Genomic DNA, 13,641 nt, shown 5'->3' with positions numbered 1-13,641 from the left:
TGGCGTACTCCGCCGTCTCTGGCCTCTGCCACCTGCACACCGAGATCTTCGGCACGCAGGGCAAGCCGGCCATCGCTCACCGAGACCTGAAGAGCAAAAACATCCTGGTGAAGAAGAACGGCACCTGCTGCATCGCTGACCTCGGGCTCGCCGTCAAATTCATCAGGTACAGCAGCTAATGCATCTGTGGCCTTTATAACGTTATTACAATGGCTGATGTTAGACAGATGTTAGACATTAGCTTACTTTTAGATTTAATTTTAGGACAGGTTACAGATTATGTAATAAGACCATATCATTTTTCCTGTGATTTATGTGTTTTATTGATTTGCGTTTTGTGGGGGGGAAAACAATACACAGGCATTTGATTTTATTTAATTTTATAAAATATTTAAGATATATGAATACATTTTTATTAATTATGCAAGTTTTATTGAATATAGAATTTGTGAGTGTTGTACTTTGAATTTAAATTGTATGTACATTTTTGAGATGTTCTCTTATCAGTTATATACAATCATGCATGCATGCACTGAAATTATTCAAAAAGTATTAAAGTATATGTAGAATGTATTTTTATATTATATTTTTATGTTGAATGACCCCCACCCACCCCCCACAAAAAGTGTAATCTTATGATTGTCATATTGAATAATGTGGCAGCAGCTAAATATGTGGAATCTGAAAGAGTTGATGATGTTCTTAGACATGGCTGGTGATGATGTGAAGGTGTTGTTTGATAGCTTCAGCGGTGTGTGTTTGTGTTTATTGTGCCTGATGTTTGGCTGCTGTGGGTTTGTTGTCAGTGACACTAATGAAGTGGACATCCCGCCCAACACGCGGGTCGGCACCAAACGCTACATGCCTCCGGAGGTGCTGGACGAGAGCCTGAACAGCTGCCATTTCCAGTCCTACATCATGGCAGACATGTACAGCTTCGGCCTGATCCTGTGGGAGATGGCCAGGAGATGCGTGTCCGGCGGTGAGTCCAGCACAGTGCTCAGCTGCTAGATTTGAGCTGTCAGGATCTGATTCTTTTCTGTAGTCCTCACAGCCTTTGTAGGCTGTGTTAGTGGCTGTCCACTTTTCCAGCAGACTCCGTTCCTTCGGGTGAAAAACTACATCATTTCATGCAGTGTCGAGATTTTGGGTTATTTGGCTTTTCACAAAGTGCTTGTTTCAAAGCAGTGAAAGGATATACACTTTTATGTTTATTTTATTGCACTTCCTATATGCAATGTATTTAAAGTGTAAGTAATTTGTAATAAGTGTATTTATTTATTGATTTTACCCTATTACCCAATCTCATAAAAAAAAAAAAAAAAAAGTATTAATTAAAGAGTTGTGAAGCTGTGAACCAAACCAAACCAAACCAATAAAGCAAGCAGCTGTGGGATGAATCACAACATTACAAAAGTTGATTTGAAGTAAAAAATAAAATAATAATAATATATAACTAAATAAATTCAATCAAAAATAAAAACTAAAGTAAATAAAAATGTAAAAAAGTGGAGAAAAAGGATACCAGACTGTGAAGTTAATAAATGTAATGAAGGATCGAAGTACAATCCCATGAAGCACTGCAAATGAGATAAAAATAGAGCAATATAAGAGTGTTGATATAAAAACTTTATTTAAGATATGTGAGTGGGTGGAGCTACAGAACTGTGTGGGCGGGATTAGCTTGTTTTGATTTCTGTGATTGGTGATGATTTTTGTGCAGAATCATTAATAATGTAGTTTTTCCATGTAGTTGTTCTGTTGCTGAACCCAATTATTTTTCAGTAAGTTGAAATAATGTGGGTTGATGGCTTCAACAGAAGCATATGCAAGCGATGAGTAATGTTGTAGCTCACAGCAGGTAACATGTCATCTTTCATACGATGAAATAATTGTCAATGGAAAAATTTCAACTGAGTATGTTGTGTGGTTTCCCCCAATTTTTTAAGAGTGTTTTATGTAGACACTTGTGTTTAGTAAACAAGATGACTAAAGCATACTGAAAATATACAGTAAAAATAGTGAGCTAGACTGTAAGTTTTATGAGAAAATAGTATTTTGATTTTTTTTGCTTGAAAAAGTCACGTGTTACTTGCTGTTTGTTAGGTTTTATTATTATTTGTGGATCTCGCTAGCAATTTGAGTGCAAAAGGTTTGTATACCTAATTTGTTTTATTAATTGTATTAGAAACCAGGGGCCTTGTTTATAAAATGTTGCGCAGAAACATCCTAAATGTGATCGTACAGTCATCTCTGAAATATGCTTATGTGTGATATGCACAGAAAACACATACTCTTTCAGATGTGAAATCAATGAATCGCAAATGATCTTGAACTTGCGTGCAACTGAATGGTTTCAGCTCTCTGCCTTGCAAACGACTCCTAATTAATGTCATTAACGTATAAAAGAGCACCAGTCATCGTCCAAATCCTTTAATTTAGAACAGCTAAGCACTTTTTCACGTCAAAGGCGTTTTTCCAAATATGAGCGTTGGTGTGGATTTAAGTGCACGCACTTCAGGTGTAACGTATGGAAATTATCACGGTTATCAGTATTGTCACGGTATTGTTAAAATGTGCTGGAAATGTTCAAAAAGTACTGACACATAAATCGTTTCAAGTTTTGTAATTATAATCATCAAACAATAAAAAAAAAAAAAACTTTTTGTTTGCATAAACACTAAAACAATAACATGACCAATGATGTCTGGATTTTAAATGACAGCATGACTGACAACAGTTTATCTAATAGCATGTACGAAATGTTCCAATAAAGCTTTGAAAACGTTTCATAAAAAAGGTAAACCTCACATTTCAGTCTTTAAATAAAGATAAGGGTTAAGTCAAAAGTATAATTGATTAATAAATGATTATATGCATTTTATCTGCTCCATAAATAATTCTAGATAATGTATGTGACTTGTTTAAATGTGTAGAATCCACATAAGCTTGTTTTTCATCAACCGGTCAAAATCAAGCGGCAACCTCCCGCTCTCTGTCGTGAAGCCAACACGGAAGTGACTTAAACTGTAATTCATCGACTGTCCGCTAGAGGCTGGCTGCAAAAGGGAGTCAGTCCCATAGACTCCCCATGTTAAAATGCCCAACTTTACAGCAGAAAAAAACATGTTTACAGCCTGGTACAAAAAGTGCTTTTGGTTTATATAGCTAATTTTGCCCTTCATGACCACTTCATAACTCATCCGTTTAAATTATATTAAGCCTTAAATTTCTGCATAATTAAGGGCGTGGCCACTTGAGTGACAGGTGGATTGCCGCTGCTGACACTGCCGTCGAGCTAGGTGGGCGTGGCTTCAGCAACCAGCTCCTGCCTTTTTGCCCATTTTCAATTATCCGGGAGTGATGCGTGGTGACGCTCTGCAAAGATGGCGACGGCCGGCTCCGCCTACTTTGAGCTTCAAAAACGCTCTTCAGAAACCTACGGGTGACTGTAATCGTCCCATCCCTAGCACACACACTCAGTTCCGAGTATTTTATCAGCAGAAGTGTAAAAGTGATTCAGAGGAGAAAGTTATGAACAATGAATCACTGAATCACTCACAAAAGAATCATTGGCAGTAAACAGATGCTGTGTGTGGTCCTGCAGGGATCGTGGAGGAGTATCAGCTGCCGTATCACGACCTGGTGCCGACCGACCCGTCCTACGAGGACATGAGGGAGGTGGTGTGCGTCAAGAGACAGAGACCCTCGTTCCCCAACCGCTGGAGCAGCGATGAGGTACAGACATCATACGCTCATATACAGTATACCAAAACTGGCTCTGGTTCCTTGCTTAACTCTATGAGGCTTCGAATCATATTTAATATGGAGATGTCCTGAAAATGATAAACTTAGCTGTCAGTGTACTCCATGTGTTTTGTTAGTTTAGAGTTGCAGTAAAAGTAAAAGCGTCCAGCTTCAGCTGCTGCTTCTCGTGTCAAATCTTGACTGATTTTGATCAAGTAAGCGTCAGAATAACTGCAGTAATATCTCCAGATGAACACTTACTGGACTGAAGCAGCTCAGCTTTACTTGATTCTCCATCAATCATGTTTTAGAGTCTCAAATCTGATCCTCAGGATCTTTTGAGGAGCGTTTGTTTCCAGAAGCTTTACTTTCACTGTTCCTCAGCGGAGGAATGATCTTCACAAGCCTCCAGGACATCTCACATCTTCTGAGGAGCCTTTATTTCTTCAGCTCTCAATCACTGCATTATATGTTTGGAGCATTTCAATCTCATTTTACTAACACAGATTACTGGACATTTGTGACCATGGACCACAAAACCGATATTTTTGATATTGATATTGATAACCGATTTATACATCATCTGAAAGCTGAATAAATAATCTTTCCATTGATGTATGGTTTGTTAGGATCGGACAATATTTGGCCGAGATACAACTATTTGAAAATCTGGAATCTGAGGGTGCAAAAAAATCTAAATATTGAGAAAATCATCTTTAAAGTTGTCCAAATGAAGTTCTTAGCGATGCATATTACTAATCAAACATTAAGTTTTGATATATTTACAGTAGGAAATGTACAAAATATATTCATGGAACATGATCTTTACTTAATATCCTAATGATTTTTGGCATAAAAGAAAAATGTATAATTTTGACCCATACAATGTATTTTTGGCTATTGCTACAAATATACCCCAGCGACTTAAGACTGCTTTTGTGCTCCAGGGTCACAAATAGAAAGATGAGAGATACGCATGTAGTTTTATGTAGGTATGTGTTATTAACTGACATTACAAGCATCAGAATTGTCGTTTTTTGAGTAGCATTATATAACAGCATGTGCATGAAATTGCTCTTAGCTGAAGTGTCTGAATAGAATGGATAGGTTTGCTGTGAGTATATACGAGTCAGAAAAGCCTTGTTAGACAGTCAAGTAGTTGTTGCAAACACACAATTCATGCATGTGGCACATTCTTTAATCCAAAGCAATTTGCATGAGAGGAACAAGAGCACAGAGCAGACAGAGAGAGCAAACAGACCAGAGGAGTCAGGAGTGAGCTTAAAGAGAAAATAACAGAAATGGAGAAAGCATGAGATAAAACTACTTGTGTAGATCAATGTTTGCAAACCCTGTTGTTGGAGGCACAGCAGCACTTCTGAAGAGCTGGTAATGAAGCACACCTGATTAAACTTGTCAGCTAATTATTAGAGAGTCCAAGAGGCAAGATGGCTGGGTCTCACAAAACACATCCAAAATGAGTCTTGCTGGAGAAGAGCGGTGTAAGTGGATGTTGAAGGAAAGCAGCACATCTTGCATGTAGTTGAGCTGGTGGATGGTACAAGACCAGAGGAAGAAACGTGGCAGGATTAGTTCTAGTCATGGCAATGAGCTGAAGTCAGTTGGTAAACGTAGCCATTGACACACTCGTATAGCGTGTGAGCCCACTTTTTATGAAGTGTCTGTAAGTACTATGTCGTGACATTACAAGCACTCATTTCTTACAGTGCACTTACTGTCTACTTACATGCTTTCACTTTAGACTTCTGATTCTAAACATCCTCTTCCAAATATATCCATCATTACTAACACACTACCACAATTCGACAAACACAGCAACTACTTTCCAACACAACAGCCCCCCCCGGCCCCCTTTTTAATACATGCCACCTGATAACAAGAGCCAGTGTTTTGCGTCATATTTTTCCATCACTTTTGAAGTTCTTTTCTGCTTTCACCTTATTTACTTTACATTCCTCACATTCTATTGTGGGTTAGACATGTGGAAATTGATTGTCTACACAATTCCACTTCACCTCTTTTCAAGACATTACAATGAAAAATGTTGCCTTAGAACAAAAAGTTATTGTGTGAAAGGGTTTCCGTTCAGCCATAATAGACCTGCTTCTTCCTCCTTACTTATTAACACAACTACTGTTCACAAAATGCTTCTCTCAAAGCAGCCCTTCTTTAAAACAGAACCCTTTTTTGGACCTACTTCAACACTACTACACCACCTCCAAGATCACGATTAATCTCACCTGATCTCTGTCACACACAACTACTTTTTCCCAATTCATATTTCATTTGATTTGATCCTTTGAATTTGAATTAGTTTGCCCTGTTCACACTGTCACTCCAAAGCCTTGTGCACATCCACTTCAAACACAAACATATTTCACAAATCTGAACAGCAAAACAATCACAATCTCCAATTTTCCCACATTCTGTCTCAAGCTACATTCATATATGCTTTGAAATCCTAGTCAGGTCACATTTCTGAAAATCCATTTCAGTCTGAGCGCTCGGATTGGATTTTGTGTAGCTTTTTCACATTCTCATCCTCATCAGATGTAGCTTGTAAAAAACATACTGAACATCTTTGCAGAAACAAGGTAGTGCTGTTACAAAGTGCAACTCATGCGGAAAATGAATATATAATGCTTCTGAGACCGGCAGAACAACAGCAGCACAGAATAAACACAAGCATTCAATTTTCTGCCACTGCCTCATAAAACGCAATATAATCCAGCTAAATGGCAACGTGTTGTCATGTCATACGACTACATCTGTACTGCTGTTATTAGAGTACGCACACCAACACAATCTCATTGCCATTGAAAGCAATGCAAATATTACATAAAATGAAAAAGCACCACAGGACACACAAACCCCATCTGAACAAATGCAATACACAGTGTGGACACTCAATCCTTTCCAACACATTCTATTTGCATATGAACAAAAATCAGATTTGGACTGACAGTCAAATTTGCATTTTACTGCCTGCATTGGTTTCTATGGCAGTGCCTTTGCATTGTTATGCCTACACTAAAAACAACAGCAATACAGATGTTGTCTTACACCATCACAGCATGTTGCTATCACACTGGATTACATTTCATGTTAACACTTTACTTAAACCCTTAATGTATAATGCATTATAAAGGCTTGCATTATAATTATTCATAATGTGCATTGTAATACATTTGGTCATAAATGATTAGAACACAACCTAAAATGCAGTGTAACAGAATTCTTAAGTGTGATAATGTATTAACTGTGGTTACAATTATTTATCAGATTGTACGGTGCATTACAAGCCACAATTAATGCATTCAAATACTTTTGTAATGCATTATACATAAAGGCTTTAAATAAAGTTTAAACCCATTGCATTTTATAAGGCATCAGCAGAAATGACTTTACTCCATGCTGCCGCCATCTCCGTCAGTCTCTAAACTCAAAGATCTGCGTTCACTAGCAGTGTGTCGTCATTTTCCACATGACTTGCACTTTGCAACAACACAAGCTCGCTTCTGCAGAGACGTTCAGCAAGTTTTCGACAAGAAGCACTAAATCCAATCTGAACAGTCAAACTGACACACATTTCCAGAAATGCAATTTGAATATGATTTCAAACCACGTCTGAATGCACTTTCAAACAGGTTTCAAAAATTCAGATTTCATTGGATTTTTTTGGTTACTCACACATGCTACATGTGATCACATTGCAATGCACAAAAATCAGATTTGGACCGACACTCTGAGCAAGGCTTGAAGGCAGGCATTGTTTTCTATCATTTCACCCTTCATTCATTTCTAATACGTTTGTACTGTATGAAGCTGACCTGTGTGTTTGTATCTGTCCAGTGTCTGCGGCAGATGGGCAAACTGATGACCGAGTGCTGGGCTCACAATCCTGCGTCCCGTCTGACTGCCCTGCGGGTGAAGAAGACGCTCGCCAAGATGTCCGAGTCTCAAGACATCAAACTGTGACACGAGCGTCGCTCCGAGGAGACACAGCGGCTTTATCCTGCTTTCTGTGAAAGTTCATTCGAGCCGCTCACCCGACAGCGAAGCAGGACACCACAGATAAACACTGACCGTCAAACACTCAACATGCAGCTCTAACTCTCAATACTCATCCACAGCTTTTTGGAAACAAACAAACAACTAAATGATCCAATGAAATGTATTTTCCAACTCTGACCCACACAACATTACAAATTAAGCTTTTTCCCTCACATTTTCCCGAAGACTTATGGAAATGACGGCCTGGTTTATCCAGTCTTTTCCTCACTCTGCAGAAATACGTCCTTGTAAAATATGAATGTACATATTGAATGTCATGCATTAAAGACAAATGTTTTGGTGCGTTACAGGATGTTTTCTTTCATGTTGCCTTGTGCCTTATTTAACACACATGTAAAAGTTTAATATTTCATAGTTCTGTGTAAATGGAGTGACAACAGTGTCTAACATTCCCGTCCCTTTAATAAAATGAATTAAGTCCTGACATGCTCCTTACTATTTTTTTCTTTCATCTTTCTTATGAGGAAACACCAACATTTTCACATCAATTTACAGAGCTGAAATAAAAAAACAACAGCACCACCATCACTGCCACCAAAAAACATACACAATCATTTATAATGAACAATTTCTTCCTTTTTGGCCACACTTGTTTTCACTTCGCAAAGAAATAGTTAATGCAAAAAAAATGTACATTTGCTGAAATTGTGCTCAACCATCCAACATTAGGATGAGTTTGTTTCTTGCTCAGATTTGTAGAAATGTAGCAATGCATCAGTGTCTCAGCAATGGATGCTCTGCAGTGAATGGGTGCCGTCAGAATTAGAGTCCAAACAGCTGATAAAAAAATCTCACAATAATCCACAAGTAATCCACAGCACTCCAGTCCATCAGTTACTGTCTTAAGACAAAAGCTGCGTGTTTGTAAGAAATTAAGTCATCATTAAGACATTTAATATATTGCCTCCGAGTAAAATACTCATACTTTTTATCAGGTGTTATTATGGATTATGTTCATTTAAGCAGCTTGAACTTTTGCAGTGCTGAAACAAAAATGCATAAATAAAAACAATTAAAACATTAAAGAATTTTTAAACTTTTTTATTAAAAATAAAATACATGACAATTACAGTGAAAATAAAAATGTCATACTTAAGTATGACCTTTGGTAATACTATATTATGCATATTAGCATATAAAAACATAATAACAACGACACACACTCCAAATCAGTGTTGCATATAAATATAATTTATTACTTGTTTAAAAATTCTTTCTTACATTTTGTACAGAAACTTCACAGAGGAGATGCAAGCGTTCGCAAATTACGTCATGAACGTGCCATAAAAGAATCAGTAACATCCTCACTATAAATATAATAATCGTATGATAACTATGGAAAGCGACTGCTAGCGGTTTTTAGCATGTATACTTTGCTTTATAAAGGATGCAGATTTTGCATAGACAGCTTTAGAAATCTGAACAAGAGCGAATGAAGGTGAACGCAGAAGTACAAACACACTCGAATGGCTATTACTCAAGTTGGTCTCTGTACACTTTGTATTTTACCGCATGCATCCATCCGTTCATCAGTCACTCACTCCTGAACGTCCTCCGATACGCTGCTCTCCGTCCGTTAAAATCGCATCGATTCAGAGGATCAGAGACGGACCTCTTCAGAAACGAGCAGAAAGCATGATGACGCTCTGTGAATTCTGTCCAGTAAAGTTTATTCCTGAAATTCACGTCACGTTTTAGTTCCGAAGCAAGTTTACAAAACGGTGCAATCGCGCGAAGATGTCCGTTGGTTTCCTTTTCCCCTCTAAATTTCGATTACACACAGATCACTATGCAACAAAACAATTAATAATCAAAAGAAAACAGAAGAATAACACCGTTAAACTTTACAGTTCAGATGTGTTTGCTGTATATTTACAGGAGGCTGGAGAGACGTGTAGTTACAGGCTCAGTCCACTGGGTAGCGCAAAAAACAATGAGACGCAAAACCCGAGGAACGGGATATAAATAAAGGCATTTCTCAACACAGATTGACAGAAAGGTACCTCCGAGTGTTTTCAGGGAACGAACCGCCACGACTCGTGTGACGTCAAGCCGGAGGTCCAGTATTTGGACGGCAGAAGTCGCGTTTCCTAAGAAACTGATTGGGATGGGAACGTCTTCCTCTGCTGGGAGCGGGTCTGCCGCGCTCACAGTGATCCGCTGGGACTCCTGGGAAGGACGGAGGTCAGTGCTCGGCGCTCATGATGTTCTCGTGACGCCCCATCTCCTCCAGCACGGCCGCTAGACGGTTCAGATTGCCGTCGGGGAAGTGCTGCGCCTCCCACAGGTCCAGGATCACGCCGGTCGGACTCGACTTGGTGGCGAAGTAGTTGAGATACCTGCGGAGCGACAGATCAGACGTGAGGCTGACGTGTGATCGATACCTACATTAACCAGCCATGGGGCAGTTTAGGAATTTTCTATTAAAGTCTGTGTTGATTTAGACAGGACTGGTGCTGAAACACAACCAAGATAAAAAATGAGGAGAACAATTCTGGGGCGAAAAACAACAACAACAACAATGAAATGTTCAAAACAATATGTGACCCTGGAGCTTAAGTCGCTGGGGTATATTTGTAGCAATAGCCAACAATACATTGTATGGGTCAAAATTATAGATTTTTCTTTTATGCCAAAAATCATTAGGATATTAAGATCATGTTCCATAAAGATATTTTGTGAATCTCCTACCGTAAATATATCAAAACTTAATTTTTGATTAGTAATATGCATTGCTAAGAACTTCATTTGGACAACTTTAAAGATGATTTTCTCAATATTTAGATTTTTTTGCACCCTCAGATTCCAGATTTTCAAATAGTTGTATCTCAGCCAAATATTGTCCAATCCTAACAAACCATACACCAATGGAAAGATTATTTATTCAGATGATTTCAGATGATGTATAAATCTCAATTTCAAAAAATTGACCCTTATGACTGGTTTTGTGCTCCAGGGCCACATATATATATAATAGGGTTAGTTCACCCAAAAATTAATTCTGTCATGAATTACTCACCCTCGTGTTGTTCCAAACCCGTAAGACCTTCGTTCATCTTCGGAACACAAATTAAGATTTAGATTTCTGATGAAATCCGAGAGCTCTCTGGCCCTCCATAGACAGCAAGGATATTACCACGATCAACGCACAGAAACGTAGCAAGGACATCGTTAAAATAGTCCATGTGACATCAGCGGTTCAACCGTAATTTTACGAAGCTACGAGAATAGTTTTTGTGCGTAAAGAAAACAATAATAACATAATTACAATTTCTACTGAACGTAAACGGTCTTACGGGTTTGGAACGACACGAGGGTGAGTAATTAATGACAGAATTTTCATTTTGGGTGAACTATCTCTTTAAACATTAATAAAAAACACATGAACTGAAAAAATACATGAAAAAAAATTGAAATTGTTAAATAGAATCAATCTAAAGTTAACAAAAAATTAATACATAAATACGCACAAACAAACACATACCAAATGATATAAAATATCATGCCTTCTGAAAAAATATGTTTTGATGTAGGCAGATAAAGAAGGTTTGCACTGCTGATTACAAACAAATAAAACAGAAAAAACACATTTAAAAACTATGAAAACATGAACAAATAAAAATAAATAAAATTATTTTAAATGGTTAAAACATTAAAACAAAATGAGAATTAGAGCTACTGAAATGATTAAATCAAACCAGCTCAAATATGAACAAATATAAAGGTTTTAAAATATCATGCCTCTAAAATACGTGTTCACTTCATAAGCAGATACAACTTTTGCAGTGCGGAAATATATAAAAAACAAACAAACAAACAATAATATAATAAGCACATTTGAAAACATAAAGAAATACAATTACAATAAAATATATTAAATAACAATGTTATATTAAATGTAAAAAAAAAAAAGCAAAACAAAACTAAAAATATGAACAAGTGAAAAAAAAAATGTTATAATGTTATTAAATATATATATATATAGTTTAGGTATGAGGTGGATTAAACGATCTAAAATGTAGTCATGCAGAATAAGGCATTAATATGTGCTTTATAAGTACTAACAAACTGCCAAAATGCTAGTAATATGCATGCTAATAAGCAACTAGTTAATAGTGAAAATCGGTCCTTTCTTACAAAATATTTATTTTATTTTAATTATATTGATTTTTTCCCTTTATTATACACTTCATTCATTCCAGCACTGGTATTTTTCTCACACTCTCATGAAAACCCATTATGCTCTGCATAACAATATTTAGGCCATGTAAACCGGTGATACACACAAAGTTTTATTTAAACGTCTTCAAGCATGTAAAGTGTCACAGCGGGGCATCTGGAAACACGTAATGATGTTTTTAAACCCCATTTTCAGAAATGAGTGTGTTTTCCAGCACTACTTATGAGATTCTGAAGGTTTGGTTTGTTTATTTGGTTCCACAAGCTGCTGCTCCGACACATTTACACCTCAGAGAAGAGACACACAGCAGGAGAGGATGCTGGGAAAACTGTGACAAATACAGGCAGACTGAGAGAGCAGGGGAGGGGCAACACCGCTGGCAGCTCGGCATGCTGGGATAGATAAGATGCCCTGCTGAGACGAGTGCAAACACAGAAAACCACTGCAGGACATCATGTGACCTTCTACTGAACACCAGTGTCCGTATCTAACTTATTATCAGTTCGTTACATTTGTAACATGATTAAACCAGCAGTGAAAAACTATAAATGTGCACTGAAATATGAACACAAACTAAATTACTTTTTCCAATCAACTCATTTAATGAATCTCCCAAATCTGACTTTAAATGGTTAAACAGAACCAGCCAATCAGACACGAGGCTGCAGTCTGATTGACACTTACATTAACCAACCACAGCAGACTTTCAGAATGTTTTGATAAAATGTGTTGATTTAAATAATATTAAAATAAAAATAAAATAGAATAAAATAAAAAATGTAAAACTAACAAAAATACAAATGAAAAATGAAAACAAATAAAAAATATTGAAAACATAAAAAAAAAATCGAATCTAATTAAATTCAATTAAATTAAATTCAATAAAAAATTAAAGTAAAAATGTAAAACATTAAAACAAACAAAAATAAATTATAAAAAATAAAAAATGACAAACTTTTGAATAATATGAAAAAAATTTAACATTCAAAGAAATCAAAAACTAAAATAAATCCTACTGAAAATATTAAATAAAATAAACTTAAATAAATGTAAATTAAATTAAACATTAAAACAAACAAGAACAACTCACAAAAACTCATCAAAAACAAAAAAGTGAAAAAAAAAAAGAAACTACTGAAAACATGAAATACAATAAACAAAGTAAAAAAGAAAAAACACATTAAAGCATATGAGTTATATCATATATCACATGGAATAACTGAACTATATATTGTAATAGGAGTGAATGGCATCTGACCTGTCCAGGTTGAGTTTGTGCGCCAGCATCCTCCAGTCGTTCCCGCGGGTCTGCGGCGCGTCCAGACTCCCACACAGCTTCTGCCGGATGGACAGCGGGATCCGGAAAGCGTTGGGACCCACCAGTGTGGTGATGTTACTGGCCGGATCCAGAAGAGACGTGTCGATGCACTGAGAGTCCTGAGCAAACACACACCACAACGAACTACATCACACACCGTCATTTCATTCCCACTTCTGATCAGATGTTATACTGTTTATAATCAATCAATCAATCAATCAATCAATCAATCTATCTATCTATCTATCTATCTATCTATCTATCTATCTATCTATCTATCGTTCTGTCTATCTATCTATTA

General features: G+C 36.9%; 1 protein-coding gene and 1 pseudogene across 1 annotated transcript in view; one reads left to right on the top strand and one right to left on the bottom strand.

Annotated features, from left to right (window-relative positions):
* Nucleotides 1-8,265, top strand: part of LOC107665455 (bone morphogenetic protein receptor type-1B-like) — a 59,388-nt pseudogene extending 51,123 nt beyond the window's left edge.
* A 752-nt stretch (nt 8,266-9,017) lies between these two features.
* Nucleotides 9,018-13,641, bottom strand: part of unc5cb (unc-5 netrin receptor Cb) — a 227,373-nt gene continuing 222,749 nt past the window's right edge. The window contains exons 17-18 of the mRNA XM_016456327.1: nt 13,281-13,489; nt 9,018-10,181 (exon numbers count right to left, since the gene is read on the bottom strand). Of these exons, the coding sequence (XP_016311813.1) occupies nt 10,028-10,181; nt 13,281-13,489 (363 nt within the window). The 3' untranslated portion in view covers nt 9,018-10,027. The remainder of the gene's footprint in view (nt 10,182-13,280; nt 13,490-13,641) is intronic.

Source organism: Sinocyclocheilus anshuiensis, unplaced genomic scaffold (genome assembly GCF_001515605.1).
Source record: "Sinocyclocheilus anshuiensis isolate Anshui unplaced genomic scaffold, SAMN03320099.WGS_v1.1 scaffold495, whole genome shotgun sequence".
Taxonomy (NCBI): domain Eukaryota; kingdom Metazoa; phylum Chordata; class Actinopteri; order Cypriniformes; family Cyprinidae; genus Sinocyclocheilus; species Sinocyclocheilus anshuiensis.
The sequence above is the reverse complement of the archived record's forward strand: the minus strand, read 5'-3'. Positions and strand labels throughout refer to the sequence as shown.